At 43.4% G+C, this 25,498-nt stretch overlaps 1 protein-coding gene across 1 annotated transcript in view; it reads right to left on the bottom strand.

Annotated features, from left to right (window-relative positions):
* The window catches only part of slc6a1b (solute carrier family 6 member 1b), a 96,274-nt gene that overhangs the window by 19,994 nt on the left and 50,782 nt on the right, over positions 1 to 25,498 (bottom strand). The window contains exons 2-9 of the mRNA XM_014168363.3: positions 15,269 to 15,675; positions 14,804 to 14,935; positions 14,438 to 14,538; positions 13,998 to 14,107; positions 13,672 to 13,804; positions 7,674 to 7,808; positions 6,160 to 6,263; positions 5,398 to 5,522 (exon numbers count right to left, since the gene is read on the bottom strand). Of these exons, the coding sequence (XP_014023838.1) occupies positions 5,398 to 5,522; positions 6,160 to 6,263; positions 7,674 to 7,808; positions 13,672 to 13,804; positions 13,998 to 14,107; positions 14,438 to 14,538; positions 14,804 to 14,935; positions 15,269 to 15,494 (1,066 nt within the window). The 5' untranslated portion in view covers positions 15,495 to 15,675. The remainder of the gene's footprint in view (positions 1 to 5,397; positions 5,523 to 6,159; positions 6,264 to 7,673; positions 7,809 to 13,671; positions 13,805 to 13,997; positions 14,108 to 14,437; positions 14,539 to 14,803; positions 14,936 to 15,268; positions 15,676 to 25,498) is intronic.

Genomic DNA, 25,498 nt, shown 5'->3' with positions numbered 1-25,498 from the left:
TAGCTCAGTAGGCTAATGCTGGTTATTATATATTATATATGATATATTTTGTTTTATATTAGCTCAGTAGGCTAATGCTGGTTATTATATATTATATATTTATATATTTTGTTTTATATTAGCTCAGTAGGCTAATGCTGGTTATTATATATTATATATTTATATATTTTGTTTTATATTAGCTCAGTAGGCTAATGCTGGATATTATATATTATATATTTATATATTTTGTTTTATATTAGCTCAGTAGGCTAATGCTGGTTATTATATATTATATATTTATATATTTTGTTTTATATTAGCTCAGTAGGCTAATGCTGGATATTATATATTATATATTTATATATTTTGTTTTATATTAGCTCAGTAGGCTAATGCTGGATATTATATATTATATATTTATATATTTTGTTTTATATTAGCTCAGTAGGCTAATGCTGGTTATTATATATTATATATTTATATATTTTGTTTTATATTAGCTCAGTAGGCTAATGCTGGATATTATATATTATATATTTATATATTTTGTTTTATATTAGCTCAGTAGGCTAATGCTGGTTATTATATATTATATATTTATATATTTTGTTTTATATTAGCTCAGTAGGCTAATGCTGGTTATTATATATTATATATTTATATATTTTGTTTTATATTAGCTCAGTAGGCTAATGCTGGTTATTATATATTAGATATTTATATATTTTGTTTTATATTAGCTCAGTAGGCTAATGCTGGTTATTATATATTATATATTTATATATTTTGTTTTATATTAGCTCAGTAGGCTAATGCTGGTTATTATATATTATATATTTATATATTTTGTTTTATATTAGCTCAGTAGGCTAATGCTGGTTATTATATATTATATATGATATATTTTGTTTTATATTAGCTCAGTAGGCTAATGCTGGTTATTATATATTATATATTTATATATTTTGTTTTATATTAGCTCAGTAGGCTAATGCTGGTTATTATATATTATATATTTATATATTTTGTTTTATATTAGCTCAGTAGGCTAATGCTGGTTATTATATATTATATATTTATATATTTTGTTTTATATTAGCTCAGTAGGCTAATGCTGGTTATTATATATTATATATGATATATTTTGTTTTATATTAGCTCAGTAGGCTAATGCTGGTTATTATATATTATATATTTATATATTTTGTTTTATATTAGCTCAGTAGGCTAATGCTGGTTATTATATATTATATATGATATATTTTGTTTTATATTAGCTCAGTAGGCTAATGCTGGTTATTATATATTATATATTTATATATTTTGTTTTATATTAGCTCGGTAGGCTAATGCTGGTTATTATATATTATATATTTATATATTTTGTTTTATATTAGCTCAGTAGGCTAATGCTGGTTATTATATATTAGATATTTATATATTTTGTTTTATATTAGCTCAGTAGGCTAATGCTGGTTATTATATATTATATATTTATATATTTTGTTTTATATTAGCTCAGTAGGCTAATGCTGGTTATTATATATTATATATTTATATATTTTTTTTTATATTAGCTCAGTAGGCTAATGCTGGTTATTATATATTATATATTTATATATTTTGTTTTATATTAGCTCAGTAGGCTAATGCTGGTTATTATATATTATATATGATATATTTTGTTTTATATTAGCTCAGTAGGCTAATGCTGGTTATTATATATTATATATTTATATATTTTGTTTTATATTAGCTCAGTAGGCTAATGCTGGTTATTATATATTATATATGATATATTTTGTTTTATATTAGCTCAGTAGGCTAATGCTGGTTATTATATATTATATATTTATATATTTTGTTTTATATTAGCTCAGTAGGCTAATGCTGGTTATTATATATTATATATGATATATTTTGTTTTATATTAGCTCAGTAGGCTAATGCTGGTTATTATATATTATATATTTATATATTTTGTTTTATATTAGCTCAGTAGGCTAATGCTGGTTATTATATATTATATATGATATATTTAGTTTTATATTAGCTCAGTAGGCTAATGCTGGACATACACTACACCACTTCTAAAATCTGAACAACTTGGAGTTGCTCACATTTCCCGATTAACAAATCTTTACCTCCGTCCGCCCTCAACCACAGGAAGTGGGTGCTCACATTACACACTGATTCCCTAGTCGATCCTGCCCATGCCGACATGCAGACAGCTGTTGCTGTACGTGCTAAGTGTTCACATTATTGTGTGCAGAAACATCCCAAAAAAAGAGACAGAGGTGCAGAATGGATGGGCAGATGTGACCAATATGGAGTTTATATTCTATGTAAGTAATCGGACGTTATACAAAACGTTTAATATTTTTAAAAGGCTGCTGGGACGTTGTCTCCACAGCTCCACCAGTCAGTCTTCCATTACCTCGGTCCACACGGTGCGTGTTGGGTCGTCACTAGTTACCACAGCCATTAAATCATAAACATGGCTAAACCCTGCCTCTTTCTAAAATATATCTTCTTATTAAAGTCTGATTTTAAACCTAACCCTAACCAACCCCCTAGAGTCGATGTCCAAAGCCCGTCTGACGTCGGTACAGCCGTTCTTCCAACTTCTGTCTGTAGCATCTGAACAGGTTGGGCTACAGACTAATATGGAAAGGTGAGACTCCCGCTGGGGCTCCCACTGAAAGCTGAGACTTTCCTCTGTAGAAAGGTGAGACTCCCAGGAACATGTCTAAGATGCCCACAAGCTTCACAAGACTAGTCTGAAGGAAGCCAGGTACCAGTTTAAAAAATGAATGGAAGTATATATGGAGATAGTTAAGTGCCTAAAATAAGGGGTTAAAAAAATTATATATATAATGATAATAAATATGTATATACAGTGAGGGATAAAAAGTATTTGATCCCCTGCTGATTTTGTACGTTTGTCCATTGTCAAAGAAATGATCAGTCTATCATTTTAATGGTAGGTTTATTTGAACAGTGAGAGACAGAATAACAACAAAAATATCCAGAAAAACACATGTCAAAAATGTTATAAATGGATTTGCATTTTAGTGAGAGAAATAAGTATTTGACCCCTCTGCAAAACATGACTTAGTACTTGGTGGAAAAACCCTTGTTGGCAATCACAGAGGTCAGACGTTTCTTGTAGTTGGCCACCAGGTTTGCACACATCTCAGGAGGGATTTTGTCCCACTCCTCTTTGCAGATCTTCTCCAAGTCATTAAGGTTTCCAGGCTGACGTTTGGCAACTCGAACCTTCAGCTCCCTCCATAGATTTTCTATGGGATTAAGGTCTGGAGATTGGCTAGGCCACTCCAGGACTTTAATGTGCTTCTTCTTGAGCCACTCCTTTGTTACCTAGGCCATGTGTTTTGGGTCATTGTCATGCTGGAATACCCATCCACGACCCATTTTCAATGCCCTGACATCTTGTCCCTGACATCCTTGGAGAGCTCTTTGGTCTTGGCCATGGTGGAGAGTTTGGAATCTGATTGATTGATTGCTTCTGTGGACAGGTGTCTTTTATACAGGTAACAAACTGAGATTAGGAGCACTCCCTTTAAGAGTGTGCTCCTAATCTCAGCTCGTTACCTGTATAAAAGACACCTGGGAGCCAGAAATCTTTCTGATTGAGAGGGGGTCAAATACTTATTTCCCTCATTAAAATGCGAATCAATTTATAACATTTTTGACATGCGTTTTTCTGGATTTTTGTTGTTGTTATTCTGTCTCTCACTGTTCAAATAAACATACCATTAAAATTATAGACTGATCATTTCTTTGTCAGTGGGCAAACGTACAAAATCAGCAGGGTATCAAATACTTTTTCCCTCACTGTATATACAGTATGTACAGTACCAGTCAAAAGTTTGGACACACCTACTCATTCAAGGGTTTTTCTTTATTTTGACTATTTTCTACATTGTAGAATAATAGTGAATACATCAAAACTATGAAATAACACATACGGAATCATGTAGTAACTAAAAAAGTGTTAAACAAATCAAAATATATTTTATATTTGAGATTCTTATAAGTAGCCACCCTTTGGCTTGATGACAGCTTTGCACACTCTTGGCATTCTCTCAACCAGCTTCATGAGGTAGTCACCTGGAATGCATTTAAATTAACTGGTGTACCTTGTTAAAAGTTCATTAGAGTTAACTTCACCTCAGATTGCAGCACAAATAAATGCTTCACAGAGTTGAAGTAACAGACACACCTCAACATCAACTGTTCAGAGGAGACTGCGTGAATCAGGCCTTCATGGCCTAATTGTTGTAAAGAAACCACTACTAAAGGACACCAATAAGAAGAAGATACTTGCTTGGGCCAAGAAACACGAGAAATGGACATTACACAGGTGGAAATCTATCCTTTGGTCTAATGAGTCCAAATTTGAGATTTTTGGTTCCAACCGCCGTGTCTTTGTGAGACGCAGAGTAGGTGAACAGATGATCTCCTCATGTGTGGTTCCCACCGTGAAGCATGGAGGAGGTGGTGTGATGGTGCTTTGCTGGTGACACTGTTGCTGATTTATTTAGAATTCAAGGCACACTTAACCAGCGTGGCTACCACAGCGATACTCCATCCCATCTGGTTTGCGCTTAGTGGGACTATAATTTATTTTTCAATAGGACAATGACCCAAAACACACCTCCAGGCTGTATAAAGGCTATTTGATCGAGGAGGGTGATGGAGTACTGCATCAGATGACCTGGCCTACACAATCACTCAACCCAGTTGAAATGGACCACAGATTGAAGGAAAAGCAGCCAACAAGTGCTCAGCATATGTGGGAACTCCTTCAAGACTATTGGAAAAGCATTCCTCATGAAGCTGGTTGAGAGAATGCCAAGAGTGTGCAAAGCTGTAATCAAGGCAAACGGTGGCTACTTTGAAGAATCTAAAATAGATTTTGATTTGTTTAACACTTTTTCTGGTTACTACATGATTCCATATGTGTTATTTCATAGTTTTGATGTCTTCACTATTATTCTACAATGTAGAAAATAGTACAAAAATAAACTTTTGACTGGTGCTGTAGTTCCTGATCTGTGTCATATCTCTCAGAACAAATTTCCTTTAGATATGTTTTAGGACTATCTGTTTATCCATGTAGTGAATCTGTTATTCACTGCGTTTCTATTGGCTATTAGCAGTAAGGCCAAATTCAATGTTTCATAAAAAAAAATATATATATATACATTTTGATCCTTGGTATGACCATCTTAAAAAAAAAAAAAAAAAGTTAATCAATTTTCACCTTAGTCATGAAAATTAGTCTGGGATGGCAAAAAATGTGGCGAATTCATGGCGAAATCGTGTACGCACGGCATCAATGCTGTATTGTTCCATTCAGATCTATATCAATAGTGAAATGGTAATTACCTGAGGCTGCTACTTCTATTATAGGCCTCTTAGTCACGTTGGCCATGAAGCCCACAATGGAGAAGATTACTAAGCCAGCGAACATGCTGGTGAACGAGTTGATGCAGCACACAATGACAGAATCTCTGCAGGGAGATGGAGAGAAAGACAAAAAAAAAGCATGGGTTTGGAATGGCTGTTGTCACACTGATATGGAAGCCTTATCAAACCACAGCACATTTGTTTTGGGAGGGAGGGAGGGAGGGAGGGAGGGAGGGAGGGAGGGAGGGAGGGAGGGAGGGAGGGAGGGAGGGAGGGAGGGAGGGAGGGAGGGAGGGAGGGAGGGAGGGAGGGAGGAAGGGAGGGAGGGAGGGAGGGAGGGTTTTGCATTCTATAGCCGAGCCTTACTGCAATGTCAATGGATTGGCCCATTCATTTTTGAGATGGGGTATTTGTAACGTTCATTGCCAGGATATAAAATGGAGAGAGACAGAGATGAAGTGGCAGCTGACAGATGTGTTTCTCTCTCTCTCTCTCTCTCTCTCTCTCTCTCTCTCTCTCTCTCTCTCTCTCTCTCTCTCTCTCTCTCTCTCTCTCTCTCTCTCTCTCTCTCTCTCTCTCTCTCTCTCTCTCTCTCTCTCTCCTCTCTCTCTCTCACACACACACACACACACACACACACACAGCAGAATCCATTGACATAGGTCCACACATCATTGGCCGAGGCAGAATATAAGCCGCAGTAAAGAGCTGGATTGAGTGGTATTGAAGATATAAACCTACCTGTAAACATTATTATTGAATGGGTTGTAGCTTCCCAGAGCAATCAGTGATCCCAGCCCCAGCCCATAGGAGAAGAAGATCTGAGTGGCAGCATCCAACCACACCTTACAAGAACAGAGAGACGGAGAGACAGAGTCAAAACACACTGCAAGTCAAAATGCACTGCAAGTCAAAACACACTGCAAGTCAAAACACACTGCAAGTCAAAACACACTGCTATTCAAAACGCACTGCAAGTCAAAATGCACTGCAAGTCAAAACACACTGCAAGTCAAAACACACAGCAAGTCAAAACACACTGTTATTCAAAACACACTGCAAGTCAGAACAAACTGCAACTCACAGCATCACACGCAGCAATCAGCATCCCCCTCTGTATCTGCTCACTGGTAAAGGCTAGCTACCTCTGTATCTGTTCACTGATAAAGGCTAGCTACCTCTGTATCTGTTCACTGATAAAGGCTAGCTACCTCTGTATCTGTTCACTGATAAAGGCTAGCTACCTCTGTATCACCTCTGTATCTGTTCACTGATAAAGGCTAGCTACCTCTGATTCTGATAAAGGCTAGCTACCTCTGTATCTGTTCACTGATAAAGGCTAGCTACCTCTGCATCTGTTCACTGATAAAGGCTAGCTACCTCTGCATCTGTTCACTGATAAAGGCTAGCTACCTCTGTATCTGTTCACTGATAAAGGCTAGCTACCTCTGCATCTGTTCACTGATAAAGGCTAGCTACCTCTGCATCTGTTCACTGATAAAGGCTAGCTACCTCTGTATCTGTTCACTGATAAAGGCTAGCTACCTCTGTATCTGTTCACTGATAAAGGCTAGCAACCTCTGTATCTGTTCACTGATAAAGGCTAGCTACCTCTGTATCTGTTCACTGATAAAGGCTAGCTACCTCTGTATCTGTTGACTGATAAAGGCTAGCTACCTCTGAAACTGTTCACTGATAAAGGCTAGCTACCTCTGAAACTGTTCACTGATAAAGGCTAGCTACCTCTGATTCTGATAAAGGCTAGCTACCTCTGTATCTGTTCACTGATAAAGGCTAGCTACCTCTGTATCTGTTCACTGATAAAGGCTAGCTACCTCTGATTCTGATAAAGGCTAGCTACCTCTGCATCTGTTCACTGATAAAGGCTAGCTACCTCTGAAACTGTTCACTGATAAAGGCTAGCTACCTCTGATTCTGATAAAGGCTAGCTACCTCTGTATCTGTTCACTGGTAAAGGCTAGCTACCTCTGCATCTGTTCACTGATAAAGGCTAGCTACCTCTGATTCTGATAAAGGCTAGCTACCTCTGATTCTGATAAAGGCTAGCTACCTCTGCATCTGTTCACTGATAAAGGCTAGCTACCTCTGTATCTGTTCACTGGTAAAGGCTAGCTACCTCTGCATCTGTTCACTGATAAAGGCTAGCTACCTCTGATTCTGATAAAGGCTAGCTACCTCTGATTCTGATCAAGGCTAGCTACCTCTGTATCTGTTCACTGGTAAAGGCTAGCTACCTCTGATTCCTTGAGCTTTTCAAAGTTGGGCGTGATATAGAAGAGGATTCCATCGATGGCTCCGGGGAGAGTGATTCCGCGGCAGAAGAGGATGAAGAGCATGAAGTAGGGGTACGTCGCTGAGAAGTACACCACCTGAAACAGGGAGGGAGGGAGACTCTTGTTAGAATATAAAACAATGGAATTATGCAAACACTGACTTCAAGGGTGACTGCACTTCCTGTTGTGGCCTAGTTTTGAAGATTGCTCATTAATTTATTGCAGTGGGTTTTTTTCAGGGTGACACAGTGTTTCTGGGTAGTCTTAAACAAATCTACTTGGAAACAAAAGTATACACCTCACACACACACGGTTATGGGCTTAACAATAAGAAGACACCTGTACCAAGTCAGTTATGAACAAATTCTTATTTTCAATGACGGCCTAGGAACAGTGGCGGGGGCAGAACGACAGATTTTTACCATGTCAGCTCAGGGATTTGATCTTGCAACTTTTCAGTTACTAGTCCAACACTCTAACCACTAGGCTACCTGCCACCACTACACTCTAACCACTAGGCTACCTGCCTCCCCCCTCTAACCACTAGGCTACCTGCCGCCACTACACTCTAACCACTAGTCTACCTGCCGCCTCTACACTCTAACAACTAGGCTACCTGCCACCACTACACTCTAACCACTAGGCTACCTGCCCCCCCCCCCCTACACTCTAACCACTAGGCTACCTGCCGCCACTACACTCTAACCACTAGTCTACCTGCCGCCTCTACACTCTAACCACTAGGCTACCTGCCTCCCCCCTCTAACCACTAGGCTACCTGCCGCCTCTACACTCTAACCACTAGTCTACCTGCCACCACTACACTCTAACCACTAGGTTACCTGCCCCCCCTACACTCTAACCACTAGGCTACCTGCCGCCTCTACACTCTAACCACTAGGCTAACTGCCCCCCCTACACTCTAACCACTAGGGTACCTGCCGCCACTACACTCTAACCACTAGGCTACCTGCCGCCACTACACTCTAACCACTAGGCTACCTGCCGCCACTACACTCTAACCACTAGTCTACCTGCCGCCTCTACACTCTAACCACTAGGCTACTTGCCGCCACCACACTCTAACCACTAGGCTACCTGCCACCACTACACTCTAACCACTAGGCTACCTGCCCCCCCCCCCCCTACACTCTAACCACTAGGCTACCTGCCGCCTCTACACTCTAACCACTAGGCTACCTGCCCCCCCTACACTCTAACCACTAGGGTACCTGCCGCCACTACACTCTAACCACTAGGCTACCTGCCGCCACTACACTCTAACCACTAGGCTACCTGCCGCCACTACACTCTAACCACTAGTCTACCTGCCGCCTCTACACTCTAACCACTAGGCTACCTGCCGCCACCACACTCTAACCACTAGGCTACCTGCCACCACTACACTCTAACCACTAGGCTACCTGCCCCCCCCCCCCCCCCCCCCACACTCTAACCACTAGGCTACCTGCCGCCACTACACTCTAACCACTAGTCTACCTGCCGCCTCTACACTCTAACCACTAGGCTACCTGCCGCCACCACACTCTAACCACTAGGCTACCTGCCACCACTACACTCTAACCACTAGGCTACCTGCCCCCCCCCCCCCCCCCCACACTCTAACCACTAGGCTACCTGCCGCCACTACACTCTAACCACTAGTCTACCTGCCGCCTCTACACTCTAACCACTAGGCTACCTGCCCCCCCCCCCCCCCCCCCCACACTCTAACCACTAGTCTACCTGCCACCACTACACTCTAACCACTAGGGTACCTGCCGCCACTACACTCTAACCACTAGGCTACCTGCCGCCACTACACCCTAACCACTAGGCTACCTGCCGCCACTACACTCTAACCACTCGTCTACCTGCCGCCTCTACACTCTAACCACTAGGCTACCTGCCGCCACCACACTCTAACCACTAGGCTACCTGCCCCCCCCCCCCCTACACTCTAACCACTAGGCTACCTGCCGCCACTACACTCTAACCACTCGTCTACCTGCCGCCTCTACACTCTAACCACTAGGCTACCTGCCGCCTCTACACTCTAACCACTAGGCTACCTGCCGCCACCACACTCTAACCACTAGGCTACCTGCCCCCCCCCCCCCCTACACTCTAACCACTAGGCTACCTGCCCCCCCTACACTCTAACCACTAGGCTACCTGCCCCCCTACACTCTAACCACTAGGCTACCTGCCGCCACTACACTCTAACCACTAGGCTACCTGCCTCCCCCCCTACACTCTAACCACTAGTCTACCTGCCCCCCCCCCCCCTACACTCTAACCACTAGGCTACCTGCCCCCCCTACACTCTAACCACTAGTCTACCTGCCCCCCCCCCCCCCCACACTCTAACCACTAGGCTACCTGCCCCCCCCCCTACACTCTAACCACTAGGCTACCTGCCCCCCCTACACTCTAACCACTAGGCTACCTGCCCCCCCTACACTCTAACCACTAGGCTACCTGCCCCCCCCTACACTCTAACCACTAGTCTACCTGCCCCCCCTACACTCTAACCACTAGTCTACCTGCCCCCCCTACACTCTAACCACTAGGCTACCTGCCCCCCCCCCCCCCACCCCACACTCTAACCACTAGGCTACCTGCCCCCCTACACTCTAACCACTAGGCTACCTGCCCCCCCCCCCTACACTCTAACCACTAGGCTACCTGCCCCCCCCCCCCCCCCCTACACTCTAACCACTAGGCTACCTGCCGCCACTACACTCTAACCACTAGGCTACCTGCCGCCACTACACTCTAACCACTAGGCTACCTGCCGCCAACCACGTCAGATATAGAGTTAAAATGTATTTAATTTTGAGTTTGAATCACAATATTACACTTTATATACCTCACAGAAGACTGAAATATAACAAAACCGTTTGACATAGAAACACCAGATTTTCAAAGAATTTTTTTTTTTACTTAAAAAAAAAATTAAAAAAATGAAATTATGAAAAATATGAATAACATTCTACCCATGAGGGCGATTTGGTCATTTATCTGCAGGCTACAGAAAGGCCATGACTGAAGCCAAATGAGAGTTTGGTTTTCGTGGGGGTGTATTAAGTTCTCATATCGTACCCTGGTGGTTACTGTTGTTTGTCCTTCCTGATTCAACGTAGCAACAACATAACCACTTCCTCAAAATAGTCACTTCTTTAAAATAGTCAGTAGCTAGCAGGCACAATTAAGCAACCAGGCCACAATCAACTTATTAAGTCACTGGCGAGTGGTGACCCTGTGTACTTTGGTGCCATTTTATTTTTACAACTTTATCACTATCTATTTACCAGAGTGTCAGTCTGTCTGGTAGTGTTTCAGAGGGAATCATATTACATAACAAGTTGCAGTTGGGATACAAGTGAGCTCTGATCGTCTCGATTCTAATTTAGCCCAGAAAAGTAGCAGACATTGAGTGACAGACACAATCAAACACATCAGCAAGTGACCACTCCATATAAAGGGTTATGGGTTATTTCAACATAGCATTGGTGACGTGTTGTCTTATGTAAAAGTCTGAAGCGCTGAGGTACTGGGCAAGTCTATGTCACTGTCTGGATGTTCTGGCCGTTATGATTTAATAGAGTACAGCTGGCTGAGTAGAGGGTAACCAGCACAGCCGGCTGAGTAGAGGGTAACCAGCACAGCTGGCTGAGTAGAGGGTAACCAGCACAACTGGCTGAGTAGAGGGTAACCAGCACAGCTGGCTGAGTAGAGGGTAACCAGCACAGCCGGCTGAGTAGAGGGTAACCAGCACAACTGGCTGAGTAGAGGGTAACCAGTACAGCTGGCTGAGTAGAGGGTAACCAGCACAGCCGGCTGAGTAGAGGGTAACCAGCACAGCTGGCTGAGTAGAGGGTAACCAGCACAACTGGCTGAGTAGAGGGTAACCAGCACAGCCGGCTGAGTAGAGGGTAACCAGCACAACTGGCTGAGTAGAGGGTAACCAGCACAACTGGCTGAGTAGAGGGTAACCAGTACAGCTGGCTGAGTAGAGGGTAACCAGCACAGCCGGCTGAGTAGAGGGTAACCAGTACAGCTGGCTGAGTAGAGGGTAACCAGCACAGCCGGCTGAGTAGAGGGTAACCAGCACAGCTGGCTGAGTAGAGGGTAACCAGCACAACTGGCTGAGTAGAGGGTAACCAGCACAGCTGGCTGAGTAGAGGGCAACCAGCACAACTGGCTGAGTAGAGGGTAACCAGCACAGCTGGCTGAGTAGAGGGTAACCAGCACAACTGGCTGAGTAGAGGGTAACCAGCACAGCTGGCTGAGTAGAGGGCAACCAGCACAACTGGCTGAGTAGAGGGTAACCAGCACAGCTGGCTGAGTAGAGGGTAACCAGCACAACTGGCTGAGTAGAGGGTAACCAGCACAGCTGGCTGAGTAGAGGGTAACCAGCACAGCTGGCTGAGTAGAGGGTAACCAGTACAGCTGGCTGAGTAGAGGGCAACCAGCACAGCTGGCTGAGTAGAGGGTAACCAGTACAGCTGGCTGAGTAGAGGGTAACCAGCACAGCTGGCTGAGTAGAGGGTAACCAGCACAACTGGCTGAGTAGAGGGTAACCAGTACAGCTGGCTGAGTAGAGGGTAACCAGCACAGCTGGCTGAGTAGAGGGTAACCAGCACAACTGGCTGAGTAGAGGGTAACCAGTACAACTGGCTGAGTAGAGGGCAACCAGCACAGCTGGCTGAGTAGAGGGTAACCAGTACAGCTGGCTGAGTAGAGGGTAACCAGCACAACTGGCTGAGTAGAGGGTAACCAGCACAACTGGCTGAGTAGAGGGTAACCAGCACAGCTGGCTGAGTAGAGGGTAACCAGCACAACTGGCTGAGTAGAGGGCAACCAGCACAGCTGGCTGAGTAGAGGGTAACCAGCACAGCTGGCTGAGTAGAGGGTAACCAGCACAACTGGCTGAGTAGAGGGTAACCAGCACAACTGGCTGAGTAGAGGGTAACCAGCACAACTGGCTGAGTAGAGGGTAACCAGCACAGCTGGCTGAGTAGAGGGTAACCAGCACAACTGGCTGAGTAGAGGGCAACCAGCACAGCTGGCTGAGTAGAGGGTAACCAGCACAGCTGGCTGAGTAGAGGGTAACCAGCACAGCTGGCTGAGTAGAGGGTAACCAGCACAGCTGGCTGAGTAGAGGGTAACCAGCACAGCTGGCTGAGTAGAGGGTAACCAGCACAGCTGGCTGAGTAGAGGGTAACCAGCACAACTGGCTGAGTAGAGGGCAACCAGCACAGCTGGCTGAGTAGAGGGTAACCAGCACAGCTGGCTGAGTAGAGGGCAACCAGCACAACTGGCTGAGTAGAGGGTAACCAGCACAACTGGCTGAGTAGAGGGTAACCAGCACAGATGGCTGAGTAGAGGGTAACCAGTACAGCTGGCTGAGTAGAGGGTAACCAGCACAACTGGCTGAGTAGAGGGTAACCAGCACAGCTGGCTGAGTAGAGGGTAACCAGCACAACTGGCTGAGTAGAGGGTAACCAGCACAGCTGGCTGAGTAGAGGGTAACCAGCACAGCTGCTTCTCTCATGTCAGTGGACACTGGGCAAGTGGCATGATCCTACTCCATATCCAACCCTCTAGATAATCGTGACGAACTCACTTACAAAACTCGGTTTTGTGGACGATACTGGACTTTATGACCAAAATTATCCTATTTACACTTTGAAGTCAATTTTGACACTAATATGAATGTTTCTGAGTCATAACGATGCCACATATAAGCTGTTTAAAACAAGAACAAGTTGGTTCTAAGGGGCAGTTACCCTTTAAACAGATGTATTTAATGACTTAACACTCATTATTAGATACAGGGCCCAGGGCCTCACACATCAACTGTCGGTTTTTTCTTCAGTCAAAGGTTTCTCTATGGAGTTTGAATCTTCCGGGGGGGGGGCATGCTGGATTACCCCCCAGGGGGGGCAGTTACCTTCCCAGTCCAAGCGACACCTTTCCAGATACAGAAATAGACGAGGACCCAGGCGATGGCCAGCGTGATGGCCAGAGGCGCTCTGATCTCCCCAGGCTTCTCCAGGCCATCTGTTAACTGGTGCATGTTACGTCTATAGGACAACACAATCAATCAACCAACCTACCAGTCAATGAAATGTATTTACAAATCCTCTTTTCAACCCCATCACTTACTTATTTATTATTTACAACAAATTTGCAGATTGAAAGGTCAAGTTTTTAGTAACACTGCATGGTCAAAAAACAACAAAATAACATGTAAATAAAAAAAATACTTGTTCTTACTCCCAGAATTCCTGAACAGCGCTGGTGAGGTTGGCAGCGTTCAGGATGCTGTAGTTGGTGTAACACCGCTCTGTGTTCCAAGAATTTCCACATGATTGCCATGGTAGCTCCTGCAATAACAAAGGCAAGGTTTTTTTTTTCTCTCTCTCTCTCTCTCGCTCGCTCTCTCTCTCTCTCTCTCTCATTTTTGTAAATGTTGCCAAACGCTTTCAAATGTCATGCACCTCATTTGTTGAAGGGGTAATAACGGCCAAATTCGATATCTTGGAATTAACTACGCATACAATAAACAGTTTATCTTTATCATCAAACTGCCCCGACATTTGCAATCTCATGCCACTTAAAGATATTCATTTGGGAAATGTGTTTTCTTTCTTTTTTTAAACATTCAATGAATTCATTCATCTTTTTTTTTTTTTTTACCTGACTATCATACTCACGGTAGTAAAGGAGGACCACAAATAGTATATGGCCCAGGCAATGATGACAATGTAATAAATATTTAGCCAGAAAGAAAGGACTGCAGCGGCCAGACCAACACCTAGAAAAGGGACATTAGGAATGAGGTATTTATATACTGTGATTTAATACAAAATGAAATAATTTGAGAAAAATATAGATATAATAGCATTAGTTAAATATAAAAGTTTGATCTGTTCAAACGATCGGGGACAGGAGACATGCACAGAAATACACATTGTTCTGGCGTTTATGGTCAACCAGCAAGAAGATTATTTGAGGACAGCTATTTGTCTTATATAAGGTGATGTATTTCCGCTTAACCTAAACACGGGGTTTTGATTTACCTTTAAACATTGGAGCCAGTTTCCACACTCCAAGCCCTCCAATCGATGTGTACTGACCGAGGGACGTTTCGAGCAGAAACAGGGGCATACCAGCAAATATGAGCGTCAAAAAGTAGGGAATCAAGAAGGCCCCTGAATGGAAGGTGAAAGGGAAGTAAACAAAAAATATAATCGTGAATAAAAGTGAACCATTGCCTTGATATACCATTAACATTTCAAATCATTGAACGAGATACAGTGATAAACCCACTATTTTGTTTAACACTACAGCGACTCAAATGAATGATCTCGTAGCGTTGCCTATAAATGTGCGCGTAATTACGCACAATCTGGAGAGAAAAGGAGCTCTTGTGCCATTGAGATTATTTAAGTGTTGCGCCCCAGAACAAATTTGCCAACTGAAAGGTCAAATTTAGCCTCCTTTTGTTTTTGAAAAACACGGAAAAGTTCCGACATTTTGATTACCTCCTCCGTTCTTCCCACATAGATAAGGGAATCTCCAGACATTTCCGAGTCCAATTGCGTAACCGACGCAAGACAGGAGAAAGTCAAATTTTCCAGTCCAGTTCTCTCTTTCGGGAAGTTCCTTTTTCTGGACTTTGACGACCAAAGTTTTGGGTTTGTCGTTAGGCTCGGCATTCACCTCCGTTAGAACGTGTCCATCAGAGCCTTTAGTACCATTCGTCGCCATGTCTCTGTCTCTCTGTTTAGATTTTGATTTCTTGACGGGGCTGGAAGGCGGACTGAAGATTTTAACCCCACCGGTCCACGTAGACAGCAGCTTCGCGGTTCGTTACCCAGCCAAGGGACGGTTAGATGGGCAAGAAATCAGGAGAAGAGGCGGGAACACCGAGCCAGTTGGGAAACCGCACCTGGAAGAAAAAAAGCGCAAGAGAGTAATGTTACCAAATAGGTAATTAAAATAATGATTGGACCCTAAATGTTTACTAAATATTGATTTATCATGGGGAAGAACCAAATTGATGCATCAATAGCGCTGAAAATGAGCCGTTTTGAAGAGTTTTCAGTGAGTCGCATTGTTGGCACTGGGGACAAGACATTTTACATTTTACATTTTAGTCATTTAGCAGACGCTCTTATCCAGAGCGACTTACAGTATTGAATGCATACATTTCATACATTTTTTTTTTTTTTTTTTCTGTGCTGGCCCCCCGTGGGAATCGAACCCACAACCCTGGCGTTGCAAACACCATGCTCTACCAACTGAGCCACAGGGATGTTTTATGGCAACGGACCTTTGATGTTTCTTTTTTATTTAATTTAACCAGGCAAGTCAGTTAAGAACAAATTCTTATTTACATTGACAGCCTACCCAGGACGACGCTAGGGCCAATTGTGCGCTGCCCTATGGGACTCCCAATCACGGCCAGATGTGATACAGCCTGGATTCGAACCACTGAGATGCAGTGCCTTAGACCGCTGAGCCACTCGGGAGCCCAAGTGGTGATTTACAGCGTTGTTACTCTAAAAGTCGTCGCACATTAAGCAGGTCCTTCTACACCGTCCAATTAATCAGCATTTGGAGGGTTAATTGCTGTGCAACGCAACCATTAATTTAAAAAAAAAAAGGGAAATGGCATTCATTAACACGCTACGGCTTATGCACACAAATAAATATAGATTATAAATAAAAACGAGGATAAATGGGAAGTTTGAATATTACCACATTATTACAAATTAGTGTTAATTATTCAATCAATTAATGAATCAATCAAAATGTATTGTATAAAACCATTTTTTACATCACGGAAACCCAGCCTAAAACCACAATGAGCAAGCAATGCAGAAGCGGAAGCATATTCAACGTTAAATATATAGGCCTATTTGTTCTTTAATTATTCATAATGCACGTCATAAGACAGTCATTTGGTTGATAGAAACACATACATTGGGCTTGGCAACGTCATGCTTTTGGTATTTTTCTGCATTTATTTTTTTAGAAAAGTACCGTGCCTCTATTGCTGTAGTAAAAAAGGGGGGGGGGGGGGTAATCTCTCGTTTTTCCCCTCAGCTATTTGATATTTATGAGATGAGACGGCATGGAGAAAGAGAAGTCAAACAAAAGGACCCTGTAAGCGCCAAGCTTTAGGCATCATCTCTCTCTCTTACGTTTCATTTGCTGATGACATACCATGAATTATGGAACTTCAAAAACGAGTCAAGTGTAGAATGATGTGCAGCCTTTTGGGGCTAAGCGAGATTTGGTTGGGGGTTGGGGGGGCTGGGCTATGGAAGGAAATGTTTTAGTTATAAAGTTCCTGCAACTCTACACATTTTGTGATGGGGTGTAGATAATTTGTTGCAGTTTTAAACCTAATTTCCTGCAATTCTACACATTTTGTGATGACTTATGCCACTGTTAATGATATCTGAGTGAGAATGACTAACAAAATAAATGGAGGCCCCCTGGAGATCAGGGCCCTCCTGACCATTCGGGATTTAGCCACGTTTAGATAGCTGGCTAATCTAAAAATGTGTTAGCCGACATGGCTACTTGAGTGACTGTCAGCAGGCAGTTGGTTTATTCAACAAAAGCGATGTTGCAACAACAACAAAAATTGCGAGATGTGTAATGAAAACGGCAGAGATGGGAGACATTTTCTAAAGGGTGACAAAAAAAATGTATCCTTTCAACAGGGGTTGATTTTTTATTTTGTCTGCCTTTCTTTATTGTGACAAATTATGATTGAAACAGTTAAAAAAATATGTACATATTATGATTCCTGAAGAATTTTTCAACTATAAAAAAAAATCACATTTGTTTGCAGAACAAGAAGAGCAAGAAGAATGCCTGAATTGCTTCTCCTTGCTTTTCTGGTTAGCTGGCAAGTTTCACCATCCAATTTATTTCAGATGTACAACAGCGCAAATGTCACCTATGGCGATACGTCGGCACATGAGAATTATTAGAATATGGCAAATATTAGTCAATTATTGTATTCTATACGAGCTGGCTTTTGTAGGCTACCTGAGACATGAAACAAATAGCTGGGAGAGGATGCAGCCAATCACCTCTTTATTAATGCACAATTTGCCTAAATGGAAACAATTACAAACCACTTCCTTTTTATCCGACATTGTAGGTTTTTGGTGGAAAAAGTTTTCATTTAAATGTATGACGTCATTACGTCCAGCCATTTTAATCGACACAAGATAGTTCAATGGGAAACGTACCGTAGCAGATCAATTTTCTATGCAAACTTTCTAAATGTCGGCAACAAATCAGTGGACAAGTTAATGGTAAAATGGGTACTGATTGACATAACAAGATAAAACCTGCTGAACAACCAAATGTAGAAAATACCCCCCGTGTATTATACTATTCTTACTCTCATTAGTACGTTTCTGGGGAAGGATTGGGGGGTCGGGGCCCCCCTAGTGGCCGGGGACCTTAAGCAACCGCTTATGTCGCTTATGCCTGGAACCTGCCCTGATGAAATGATTCATCACTGTTTTTCTATTGTTTTGGTAAAATATCACAGTTGCGATGTATCCAATCGAATAGACTATGACTAGGCTACTCCGTGTGTAAGATCTGAAATCCCGTTGTCTTCCTACCGAGACGCAACTCCGTATCCCCAAACGGGTCCACACGGTTTTGTTCAATGTTCTGATCATTACGCTGAAGTTTTCCCACACTGTTAAAAGTAAAATCAGTACTTACAATCAAACTGCTATGCCAGACAGAATTTTGGGCGATGGTATAGTATCCGTACGTTCATCTAAAAGTTGTGTTGTTACAGATTCTCCCGGAGCAGACAGAAGAAAAGATTTTCCATTTTAAGATAAGAGAAGCAAAACCAAACTAAGATCCGGAGGGGAAAGGTGAGTGGTGCTGTCCGTTCGCTCGATGGTGCTGAAGGAGAGAGCCGAGCAGAGCAGAGCAGAGCAGGGAAACAACGCAGCGAAAAGGGACGCAGCTTCTTCACCTCGATGCACCGTCTAACTTTGGCCAGGGATGTTCCACGGAGCACAAATCCCCGCTCTCATCTACATAGCGTCAATGTCATGTGAAAGTCGACCCTCCCCGTGTCCAACATTTCCACCACTGAGATCGCTGCGGTTTTGAGGCAGGGGCATCCTCTTGTCTCACGGTTTTATATGCTTAGTGCTTTTCATCAACTTGAGGGGGGGGGGGGTTCTACACGAATTGATTGTGCCACTCACACAGAGACACAGTTTGATACGTAATATGATTTAACCTCCAACATTTTGTTAGCTATGCGTGACTGTTGAAATATCTGAAAATTGTCACATCCTTGATTCACTAGCAACAAATGCTTTTTTTTCTTCTTCTATTAATCCACTTAATTTGAAACGTGATTGGAACATGTTTTTCACACTCAGTATTGGTTTTCTGGTATTAAAATGAATGCTTCCTTTGTAAACCGATGGCGATGGGGACTGAGGTTTAGGACTACCCATAGTGGACTTACCATGCCCTATTACAACCAAATGGTTCTATCAATATTCATATTCTCCTTTTTAGCTCTTCACCCCCTCCCCCCACGTCCACCCCGCCTCCCCCTTCCACCCCACCTCCCTCCTTTACCCCTGCCTCCCCCCTTCGACCCAGCCTCCCTCCTTTGGCCCCGCCTCCCCCCTTCGACCCCACCTCCCCCCTTTGACCCAGCCTCCCCCCTTTGACCCAGCCTCCCCCCTTTGAGCCTGGCTCCCCCCTTTACCCCCACCTCCCCCCTTCGACCCCACCTCTCCCCTTTACCCCCACCTCCCCCCTTTGACCCAGCCTCCCTCCTTTGGCCCCGGCTCCCCCCTTCGACCCCACCTCTCCCCTTTACCCCCACCTCCCCCGTTTGACCCCGGCTCCCTCCTTTGACCCCACCTCTCCCCTTTACCCCCACCTCCCCCCTTTACCCCCACCTCCCCCCTTTACCCCCACCTCCCCCGTTTGACCCCACCTCTCCCCTTTACCCCCACCTCCCCCCTTCGACCCCACCTCTCCCCTTTACCCCCACCTCCCCCCTTCGACCCCACCTCTCCCCTTTACCCCCACCTCCCCCGTTTGACCCCACCTCTCCCCTTTACCCCCACCTCCCCCCTTCGACCCCACCTCCCCCGTTTGACCCCGACTCCCTCCTTTGACCCCGGCTCTTTCCAAACAGTTAGAGAAACTGGCCAATCAAACAACAGCCCAGAGTGAGCATGTTATAGTAGAAACCGTAAAGACATTTAACTTGAGGGAAACCAACCATTCCAGAGAGTAGTGGTTCCAGTAAAATACTGCCAATCAGGCTGTGGTTGCTGGCGAACTGCAGTAATACGAGCCAGTCAATAAAGAGTGTGTGGGTGGGAGAAACGTTTAGCTCGCTGTCTCCTGAAATATAACAGCAATTAAATTCAGTCTTTAACCCCTTTAACCCGCCACCCCCACCCCGAAAGTTGAAATAAATGAATAGCGTCTCACGGGAGATTGGGCCTGAGTGAGTTTGAATCATGGAAAAGTGCAAGCGAGTGAAAAGGGAGCTAAAACACAGCGTGTTCTTACTCTTACTCAGAGTGATGCCTGGGCGTTTTCTTCACTTCTCTGCTGTCCATTCTTCAAAGCATGAAAACCACGCAGAACAAAAAAGGGCGAATAAGGGCATTCCGTTTGCTCTTCCACCAAAATCACCATTGTGCCAACGATATTTATTATGTCCCGCTCATAGTCACCAATGCATTTCTGTTTGTTTGTGAGGCCTTATTCTACCATTTACCGTTTCGTTCTGTTATTACCAAACCTTATCTTCAAAGCACAGATAGAAGAAAACCTCTGTGGATAGACACATAATAACATTGTCATGATAATGACATAACATGTTATAACCTACCAGCACAGCTCCTGCAGGCTCGGCAAAGCTGTTTGTGTACCAGGTCCTCTGGTTCTCGGATAGGGTCTAGGTCGGAGATAATACTGTAAGTAACTGTTTGTGTACCAGGTCCTCTGGTTCTCGGATAGGGTCTAGGTCGGAGATAATACTGTAAGTAACTGTTTGTGTACCAGGTCCTCTGGTTCTCAGATAGGGTCTAGGTCGGAGATAATACTGTAAGTAACTGTTTGTGTACCAGGTCCTCTGGTTCTCAGATAGGGTCTAGGTCGGAGATAATACTGTAAGTAACTGTTTGTGTACCAGGTCCTCTGGTTCTCAGATAGGGTCTAGGTCGGAGATAATACTGTAAGTAACTGTTTGTGTACCAGGTCCTCTGGTTCTCAGATAGGGTCTAGGTCGGAGATAATACTGTAAGTAACTGTTTGTGTACCAGGTCCTCTGGTTCTCGGATAGGGTCTAAGTCGGAGATAATACTGTCGGTAGCTGTGGGCTCTGATCTGCTGCACTCTGATGGCATGTAGGCCTAGGTCCGTATCCCAAATTGCACCCTATTCCATACGGAGCACACTACTTTTGACCAGAGGCCTATTATGGGGAATAAGGTGCCTCTTGGGACATATCCGAGGGCTGAAACGGCAGCAGATGGGAAGCCAATGAGGGGTGAGCTAACCTACTAATGATACAAAAATTAAATGTAGCATTTCTAAAGCCCATCTGGTTGTTTCTGCAGAGCAGAGAGATACCACCGCAGCCACACGCCGGCTCACCGCAGCCACACGCCGGCCCACCCGCAGCCACACGCCGGCCCACCCGCAGCCACACGCCGGCCCACCGCAGCCACACGCCGGCCCACCGCAGCCAGCCAGAGCTCTGTCCCAAAGGGCACCCTATTCCCTAGATAGTGCACTACTTTAGACCAGGGCCCTATTCCCTATATAGTGCACTACTTTAGACCAGGGCCCTATTCCCTATATAGTGCACTACTTTAGACCAGGGCCCTATTCCCTATATAGTGCACTACTTTAGACCAGAGCCCTATTCCCTATGTAGTGCACTACTTTAGACCAGGGCCCTATTCCCTATATAGTGCACTACTTTAGACCAGGGCCCTATTCCCTATATAGTGCACTACTTTAGACCAGGGCCCTATTCCCTATATAGTGCACTACTTTAGACCAGGGCCCTATTCCCTATATAGTGCACTACTTTATACTGTAGGTGTCCTATGTAGGGTTCCATTTGGGACAACAGTTAGGCACTCATGTGTTTGGAAAACGTTGGTGGTAGTACACCTGATATCCATTTAATTGCAGAAGGTATAATAAATATATACTAAAGATAATTTCATCTCTCTGAGGTCTTCTTGGTATTTGTCTTTTAAACATAATTTGTGTGTAACGATCCCACCAATGATGTTGTCTTTGCATCTGCATGCGAAATGGCGGGGAGAATTTACTCTCTCTCACCTTTCAATGGCTTAAATATGTTCTACTCTGCAAGGCACATTTTGTATTTTTGTTAAATATATTTTTTATTTAACACGGCAAGTCAGTTAAGAACAAATTCTTATTTACAATGACGGCCTAAAAAGAAGGAAAAAGTCCTCCTGCGGGGACGGGGGCTGGGATTAAAAATAAAAAAAATATTCTATCTAAATATAGGACAAAACACACATCACAACAAGAGAGACAACACAACACTACATAAAGAGAGACCTAAAGACAACAACATAGCAAGGCAGCAAGACATGACAACACAACATGACAACAACATGGTATCAACACAAAACATGGTACAAGCATTATTGGGCACAGACAACAGCACAAAGGGCAAGAATGTAGAGACAACAATACATCACGCAAAGCAGCCACAACTGTCAGTAAGAGTGTCCATGATTGAGTCTTTGAATGTAGAGATTGAGATAAAACTGTCCAATTTGAGTGTTTGTTGCAGCTTGTTCCAGTCGCTAGCTGCAGCAAACTGAAGAGACGAGCGACCCAGGGATGTGTGTGCTTTGGGGACTTTTAACAGAATGTGACTGGCAGAACGGGTGTTGTATGTGGAGGTTGAGGGCTGCAGTAGATATCTCAGATAGGGGGGAGCGAGGCCTAAGAGGGTTTTATAAATATGCATCAACCAGTGGGTCTTGCGACAGGTATACAGAGATGACCAGTTTACAGAAGAGTATAGTGTAGTGATGTATCCTATAAGGAGCATTGGTGGCAAATCTGATGGCCGAATGGTAAAGAACATCTAGCCGCTCGAGAGCACCCTTCCCTGCCGATCTATAAATTACGTCTCCGTAATCTAGCATGGGTAGGATGGTCATCTGAATCAGGGTTAGTTTGGCAGCTGGGGTGAAAGAGGAGCGATTACAATAGAGGAAACCAAGTCTAAATTTAACTTCAGCCTGCAGCTTTGATATGTACTGAGAGAAGGACAGTGTACCATCTAGCCATACTCCCAAGTACTTGTATGAGGTGACCACCTCAAGCTCTAAACCCTCAGAGGTAGTAATCACACCAGTGGGGAGAGGGGCATTCTTCTTACCAAACCACATGACCTTTGTTTCGGAGGTGTTCAGAACAAGGTTAAGGGCAGAGAAAGCTTGTTGGACACTAAGAAAGCTTTGTTGTAGAGCGTTTAACACAAAATCTAAGCCTAGCAACCTCAATAAGGTTCTATAATAATATGTTGGACCGTCAGTAAATTATGTAGTGATTGGCCGTTAATTAAGGCATATTTTTAAGTTTAGGAATTAATTCCCGAGATTGTGGGTAATTTCAGGCATTAGGGTTAACCCTCTTGGCGTTCCCCTAGGATAGGGGGCGCTAAAGCGATTTTTGAAAAAAATTCGTGCCCATTTTAAACGGCCTCCTACTCAAACTCAGAAGCTAGGATATGCATATAATTAATACTTGTGGATAGAAAACACCCTAAAGTTTCTAAAACTGTTTGAATGGTGTCTGTGAGTATAACAGAACTCATATGGCAGTCAAAACCCCGAGACAGATCGAAACAGGAAGTGGAATTCTGAATTGCGAACTCAACTTCATCACGTTGCCTATTAATCACACCGTGAGCTATGGTTCATTGAGCACTTCCTATTGCTTCCACTAGATGTCCCCAGTCTTCACAAATTGGTTTGAGCCTTCTACTGTTAAAATTGAATGAATGAGACGCTGTGGAACGTGGTCACACGGAGAGGGCCATCACCATTATGACGCCGGCGCCCCTGGTTACCCTCCCCTTTCGAAACGTTTTGAAACACAATGCAATCGTCCCCCTCGAATCTTATTGGCTCTCTTGTTGAAAAACGCCCTGAAGATTTATGTTATACAACGTTTGACATGTTTGAACGAACCTAAATGGGAAAAAAATGCATTTTATCGAAATGGCTGGCCCGTGGCCGACGGTAGTTTTGGAGCAGCCTTCAGACGCGCTAACAAGAACAAGCTCTTGGAACATAAAGGAGTATTTTTTTCGAACGAAAATACATTTGTTGTGGACCTGGGATTCCTGGAAGTGCTTTCTGATGAAGACAACCAAAGGTAAGGGATTATTGACAATAGTATACAAGACTAGATGTGATATGCGATTGTTCCAAGATGGCGCTGACCTGTATTGCTAGCCTATTTTTCAGAGTATCGCATCCCCTTTCATCACAAAGTATGATTACCCAGTAAAGTTAATTTTAAATCTGGCATTACAGGTGCTTTCAAGAGATATTCATCTATAAATCTTAGAATGACAATATTACATTTTAAAAATGTTTTCGAATAGTAATTTAGTAAATTGTAGCTCTGTTTCATCGGATGCATTTGAGGGAAAATAGTTAGTCAACGTTACGCACCGATGTAAAATGCTGTTTTTATATATAAATATGAACTTTATCGAACAAAATAATGCATGTATTGTGTAACATGATGTCCTAGGTGTGTCATCTGATGAAGATTGTCAAAGGTTAGTGCTGCATTTAGCTGTTTTTTGGTTATTTGTGATGCATGTGGTTGGTCGGAAAATGGCTATGTGGCTACTTTTACGATATACTCCTCTAACATAATCTAATGTTTTGTTTTTGCTGTAAAGCCTTTTTGAAATCGGACAACGTGGTTCGATTCAGGAGAGGTGTATCTATAAAACGATATAATTAGATTTTTTTGTTCTTTTTTGTTTGAATTATTAAATTTTGTTATGCTAATGGAGATATGATTTTTCGCTGGATGTCCGTCCCGCATACGGGACAGAGGCCGCACAGGGGTTAAGGCATATATTTATTCTGAGTGGTTAAGGTTTGGGATAGGGTAAACAAAGAGAAATCGTGTACCTAGCACTGGGAGTGAATTTGCGATCCTCGTAGTTTAATTAAGGCCATCCTCGACCCCTTCATGAGCCTACTAGATGGTATTAATCTCTTGCGTTGCCCCCTAGTGGACGGTGGGAAATTGCCATGCATATAAAAATGACACCCCATGTCATAATTTCAACATTTCAAATATGACGAAAATACTCCGTAATCCACCAGAGTTGACCTGTAAAATATCGACACGTACTCTAGATTAGATATGGAAAAGTAATTCTGTTCAGAAGGAGGACCTATGAGCTAGCCGCACTTAGACGGAGAGAAGTTTGGGACAAGTATCCTGATTTGCCCCTTTGCTTCTCCATACCGATATTTACTCTGTGACTGTCTAGATGCGTACACATTTGACCAAAGTATCGTGTCATTCATTGCTCAAGGCATGAGACATGACGAGAGAGCACTGACAGGACATAAACAGGCTATGAGTAAGATCAGGCTAAGTATGAATCCCAAACGTCACCCTATTCCCTATATAGCGCA

The sequence above is a fragment of the Salmo salar genome, chromosome 22, assembly GCF_965601325.2.
Source record: "Salmo salar chromosome 22, fSalSal1, whole genome shotgun sequence".
NCBI classification, from domain to species: domain Eukaryota; kingdom Metazoa; phylum Chordata; class Actinopteri; order Salmoniformes; family Salmonidae; genus Salmo; species Salmo salar.
This window is presented reverse-complemented; position numbering and strand designations above follow the sequence as displayed.